The sequence below is a fragment of the Bidens hawaiensis genome, unplaced genomic scaffold, assembly GCF_021521415.1.
Source record: "Bidens hawaiensis isolate Kalapana, Puna unplaced genomic scaffold, B.hawaiensis_p1.1 tig00010811_1, whole genome shotgun sequence".
In the NCBI taxonomy this organism is placed as follows: Eukaryota; Viridiplantae; Streptophyta; class Magnoliopsida; order Asterales; family Asteraceae; genus Bidens; species Bidens hawaiensis.
The window spans coordinates 230,058-236,362 of NW_027491833.1; the positions used below are offsets into that span (position 1 = coordinate 230,058).

General features: G+C 39.4%; 1 protein-coding gene across 1 annotated transcript; it reads left to right on the forward strand.

Annotated features, from left to right (window-relative positions):
* The first annotated feature begins 217 nt into the window (after positions 1-217).
* On the forward strand, positions 218-4,889 carry LOC143536517 (KH domain-containing protein HEN4-like). The gene is made up of 7 exons (XM_077030489.1): positions 218-893; positions 2,098-2,457; positions 2,548-2,796; positions 3,827-4,015; positions 4,088-4,146; positions 4,217-4,328; positions 4,406-4,889. The coding sequence occupies exons 1-7, from the start codon at positions 303-305 to the stop codon at positions 4,541-4,543; spliced, it is 1,698 nt and encodes a 565-aa protein (XP_076886604.1). The 5' UTR covers positions 218-302; the 3' UTR covers positions 4,544-4,889.
* The last annotated feature ends 1,416 nt before the right edge of the window (positions 4,890-6,305 follow it).

The following is a 6,305-nucleotide window of genomic DNA, read 5'->3' on the forward strand; positions in this document are numbered from 1 at the left end:
ATAATTAAAATCTATATAAACAAACAAACCTTTTAACATTTATAAAACCAAACATTAAAACTCTTCCAAATTCTCTCGGTTTCTTTCCAAATATATACAAAACAAAATCATGAACCTGGTCACCCAACACTGTTTTCTTCTTTCTTATTTTATCTTTTTTATTTATATAAACAATAATGTAGTTTTAATTGTTTAATTGCAAATAAATAATAAAAAACCAGTTACTAAAAATGGAAGTCCATTTCAGTCAGTAGTCTGTCTTCCAATCCAACTCTCTTCCATTCACCAACATCGCCGCCGCCATGTCCGACACTCCGACCACCTCGGACACCAACCTTAACCTCAACCTTAAACCCCACAAAACCAACCAACCACCACTCACCGTCCCGGTTGGCAGCACATGTTTCCGCCTCCTATGCCACGCGTCCCGCATCGGCGGCGTCATCGGCAAGTCCGGCCACGTCATCAAACAATTCCAACGCCAAACCACCGCCAAAATCCGCGTCGAAACCCCAAACCCTAACTCCGATGACCGTATAATAACCATCATCGGAAACACCCAACTTAACAAAACGATGTCGTTTAACAATAATAATAATATTAATAATAATAATGAGTTTATAAGTTATGAAGTGTCAGCTGCACAAGAGGCGTTAATAAAGGTGTTTGAGCGGATATTATATGTGGCTGCTGAAGCAGAGGGAGGGGATTTGGCATTGGGAGGTGTGGTGTCGTGTCGGTTATTAGTCGATAAGAGTGTGATCGGGGCGGTGATCGGGAAAAAGGGGAAAGTGATTGAGAGGATTAGGAAGGATACCGGGTGTAAGGTTAGGGTTTTGGGTGAGGATAAGATGCCGTCGTCGTGTGCGTTGGTTACCGATGAAATGGTGGAGGTTAGTGTTTTGTTTTGATTGCGATTTGCATTGCATGCCAAGTGTTTGTGAAAATGCCGGAATGAGAAGTTAGTTGTTGTAATTGTTTGTGTGGATATAATGGAAACATTATAGGGTATGACGGTATGTTGAGAATATTTAATGGGGAAAGTGTTGTGCTTTTTGTCGAAAATTGCTAATTCTAGCTAAACATGTTTGTTTCATAAATGGTTTAGGGTTTGTTAATATTATTATTTACCAAATGTGAATAGTGTATTATGGATCACTATATAAGTATATATAAAAATAAAACTCCCGTGTCTCTCGTTAATCTTGTGGAAGAAATAAAAGTTATAGGGTTACTTTGGGTCCGGGACCGATCGAAGCTAAACTCGATTACGTGGGAAGAGTGGCAGTCGTTTAATATTATGTTTTAGGAGGTTGTTGTTTGGTGTCTTTTTGTTTAGTTCCAGTGGTTAACTTCTGTAAGCTTCCTTGTGTTTTTGCATGTGAATCTTTGGTTCTCGGGGTGTTTTAATATTAAGTTTCGTTGGTCGTTCAAAAAAAAACATGGGATGAATGACTTGCTCATTATTTGTTAGACTTGCACCTCTTTGAGGACATGATCGGGATAGGATTTCTTGGAGGCGTCGGATTAAGGTTATGGATTTTTAGGATAGTGTATAGAACTTGTTTTTTATATCATGAACCGTTAGCTCTACTTTTTTTCTTTTTAATTATTTGCTTTAGCCTTGGTCTTGCCTTGGCATGTTTTGATGTACAAACTTGTAGGGAATATATATTTACTTTAGAAGGTGTTAATGCTTTGTTTCTTGTCGCTTTGCTTCTTTGTTTGTTGCTACCGATATTTTACTATTATCATTGTACTATTGTAGTACTCTTGTTTGGTTGTTTTGAGGCTTATAGCCATTTGATGTTACTTGATTTGCTATTTTTGTGCATCTCATTAAATGATCTTTGGAGCCGAGGGTCTCATAGAGCGCAACCTCTCTACCCTTGGGGTAGAGGTAAGGTTTTCCCTCGTCTTACCCTCTCCAGACCCTACCAATATCACTGTTATTGGTGGGATTTTACTGGATACGTTTGTTTTGTTTGTATATATATAAGGTTACAATTTAGGATATACACATGGAAACATAATTAAATACGATATCCTATTTAATGAAGAGACAAAACATAACAAATTAGACGAAATTTATTGCAGATCGAGGGTGATATTTTGGCCATCAAAAAAGCACTTCTTGCTGTCACCGGTTGCCTTCAAGAACGCTCATATGCACATAAAGCAAAGACGGTTATAGATGGACCCCATCATGCAGTTCCTCAGGAGACCTTAATTAATGGACACACGGATATCTCCTCTGTATCTTCAGATGGTGACGCCTGTCCGCCTCAGCAGGAAATAGTTTTCAGGATGCTATGCTCCAGTGATCGCTTGGGCAGTGTGATAGGCAAATCAGGAACCATTATTCAAGCTCTTCAAAACGATTCCGGTGCTAGTATAAGCTTCAATGGTCCAGTTGCTGGTTGTGATGAACGAGTGATCACTATCACTTCTAAAGAGGTTTGCTATTAATATGTTACGCATTGTTCATAGAATAAGTTGTCATATATTATATTGTTGTTTTGATATGTTTGTATTTATTTTATATAGACACTAGAGTCACGGAACTCGGGTGCACAAAATGCTGTAATTCTTGTTTATAGTAGGATAGAGACAGCATCATCAAGTGGTGCAGTGGCTTCTGCTAGACTTTTGATTTCGCAAAACCAGATGGGTTGTTTGTTGGGGAAAGGCGGGTCCATAATTGCAGATATGAGGAAAGTAACGGGTGCGGTTATAAAGATTGTCGGTGACCATCAAGTTCCAAAGTGTGCTCTTGAGACTGATCAAGTAGTGCTGGTGAGCTCTTCTTGCCCTCATTTCTGCTCTTCTTTTATTTTTCCGGGTCAATTTTAGAAATTTGTTTAGTGTGTGCCGGGATGGGTTGGGCCAATCTGCAAAGACATTTCTTATTTATTTTGTTGAATCCCGTAATTTAATTCGTTTGACCTGTTGTAAATGAGCCAAACGCAAGCTCCACTAAGCTCAAGCTCGGCTCGTTTAACTTACGAGATCTTAAGTTTGGCTCGTTTCAATCTCTATTTCTAAAGTTCGAGCTTGGCTCGTGAGTAGTTTTTCAAGCTCAAGTTTGGCTCATTTGTTATTTATTAATCAGTTTATATACATTTTTAATTTTTTTATATTTATTCGGCTATACTATTTATATATAACATTATCTATATTTTTTTTGTTATTAGTATCTTAATTATTAAAACATACATATATTATATAGTATATACATGTATATTTAGTATATTAAATAAAAAAGTATATAAATAATAGGCCCATTTAGCCTCGTGAGACAGCTTGAGCTTGATAAGTGAAGCTCATGCTATGCTTGTCGTGTTTGTTATGTAATAAATACTATACATACATTTTTAATTATTTTATGTAAGTTTTAATTATATTTTATGTATAAGTTATATGCATTGCTTAGTTATATTTATCATAGTTACATATACGTGTATTTTAACATATTAAATGAAAATCATAATAATAGGCTCGCAAGATAGCTCGAGCTTGATAAGTGAAGCTTGGATGCAGGCATGATTATCAAACAAGCTTATTTTTAGGTTTGAGCTTGTTTAAGCTCAGTTTGATTTGAACTTTTAGCTGGCTGATCTCGAGTAGCTCACGAGCGGTTTGGCTCATTTACACCCCTACCTGTTAAGATAAAACGTAACTGAAATGACCTTTTTTTTAATTTAACAGGGCAAAACTGCTGCTTTATGTAATTTATTTTCAATATTTTCATGCACATTTAATCTCTATTATGCGTGCATACGTTTGCTTTCTAACTATAAATTAAATGAGCCGTCTTTGTTTAAAGATGACAGGAGAGTTCGTAAATGTACGAGACGCGCTATACAGTGTTACTGGCAGGCTGAGGACCCACTTTTTTTCCAGTAAAATGTTAAAAGGCCATGGAATGAGGGACCCACATGCAAACTTACATCGCGGTATGGAAGGTCTCAACTTGTCAAGTAGCATCGAACATCCTGCAAAACCACATGCTCGGGTAATATTTTATTTCATTATATTATCGTTTCCATATTTTATAATTTAAACATGTTCATGCAACCGATTGCAGGTTAGGAAGGGTAATAAGGCATCAACTTCTGTTAAAGGTGGTACTGAGATGATTAGCAGGTATGCATATATTTCACATTTTATTTTATTTTTTTTTCCGCTTAACCGACTTTTGTGGTGATATTTGCAGTGGAGGTAGGCCGGCTATAGTGACGAGTATGAGTGTGGAAATTGTGGTACCTCAAGATGTTATCGGTCGGGTTTATGGGGAGAATGAAAGCAATCTAACTCTTCTAAGACAGGTAACTAACAAGCTAATTAACTGCTTCCATATTCAATAATTTTATATGTATATATAATTATTTTTGTGTAAAACCAGATTTCGGGTGCAAAGGTTGTAGTGCATGAACCACAGTCGGGAACAACCGACCATATTGTTGTTATATCTGGTACTCCTGATGAAACACAGTCGGCTCAGAGCCTCCTTCAAGCGTTCATACTTTCTGACCAATCATGACTTTCGGTTAGTCAAAGTCAACATGTTCTTTTGTATTAATATACTTTTGTGACCAATCCTGACAATGACAAGGATGCTTTAGAAGCCATTTTTTGGTTAAATTCCCCGCTCCCTTTAGTCGAGGTCACCGTTTTTTTTTACGGTCATGGATTAGTATAGGTAGTAGTTGTATTGTAACTTAAAAGCAATTTCTTTTGTATGCTCATTTGTTGGATACCACTTTCATTTTGAGCACTGAAAATGCAGCAGCATAATTGGAAAGTGGAGCAAATGTGCAATGTACAATTGACCAATAATGAACAACATGTTGTATTATAACTTCATGAGCGTGTCACATAACGTTTTTTTTTTTCTCGTTTAGCACCCGTTGGCCGTTGCAGCATGCCGGTTTGGTGGCAACGCATTTGGACATTATACTTGTGATTCCGTGAATCACCATCATCGTCTTTATCTTTATCGGCGGCTTAAATCCATATCTAGTAGCCAAAACTAATTTTAATATTAACCTCATAATCCTGAAAACCTCATAATCCTGAACAACTTCCTGCCACCACCTCCATTACCCACCACCTCCATCTCCGCCTCACAGCTCCACCGTAACCCTCCCTTTCCGTCTCCGCCTCTCACCCACCACGTTACCCTCCCCCATCTCCACCTCACTGCTCCACCCTTATTTTGCCACCGTCATCACCCATTTTTGGTTTTTGCTTATTTGGTCTTCTAGCATTTCATTTTCTGGGCGATTTGTTTTGAATGACATTAGTTTGGAGGTTTCGCTAGTAATGTCCGCCAGGTGTTTGATTAAATGCCAACACCAAATTTTATTTTAATTTCCTTTGTTTCCAAAATCAAAAAAAGTTTTAATTTCTTAAGTGATTTATGAGGGCATGTGGTGGAGTGCCCGGTCCTAGCTTGGGCACGGGGATTTGGCGTTGCCTCTTTAAAAATTTTCATGTTTGCACAGATGGTATCCCGGGATACAAGGGGTACTCTAGGTTACTCATGCATTTTCAGCGGGATCACTTCAATGTAAAGGAAAGGAGAGATCAGTTAAAGGAGCGTCTTGCTTCGGACTTGGAACTCTACAATGACGTTGTCGAAACCTTGCGCTTGCTTAAGAACTGGTTATGCGGGGAGTGCATGGCCCTGCATGCCTTGAATAGGCCTTGTCTGCACGGAAAAGAAGTTGTTAAATGCACCCCACGTGCAGGATGCGACTTTGATTTTATTGTGGGGATCCCTCAACCCCGCGATTCGCAGGTGGAACTTGGGAGTGGTCAGTCTGAGACGTTTGTGGTAGATGTCGCTCTCCTTAAGCGCGTCCTCGCCATTCCTATTGCCACTGTCAAGAGTATCCCGCCCGCGTGTCGCATGGCTTTTGCCCAGGCTTTGTCAGGGGGGGCTCCGTAAAGTGGTGGATGCACCGAGGTCTATTGAGGCTTGGGTTAAACTTTTTTTGTTGCCTCGTTGCACGTTACGTGTTGTCAAACCGGCTACTAGGCAAGAACGAAGGTCCGGTAACAGGAAATCGCTTCAATGTAGCTCCATTATGCGGGCTTTGGCTGTTTGGAAAGATGGGGCAGGTTTAGAAGAGTTGGTGCTACTGCTCCTTGAACTTCCAGTGATGTGGGATTGCCAACATAAAGAAGAGGGAGGGGGCAATATCAAGCAGTGCCTCCGGAAGGTAGCGGACGGCCATTACACAGCGGCGATCAAAGTCCTGTGTTCATCCGGGGTCGCGCCTGCCGGGGGGGATACTTTG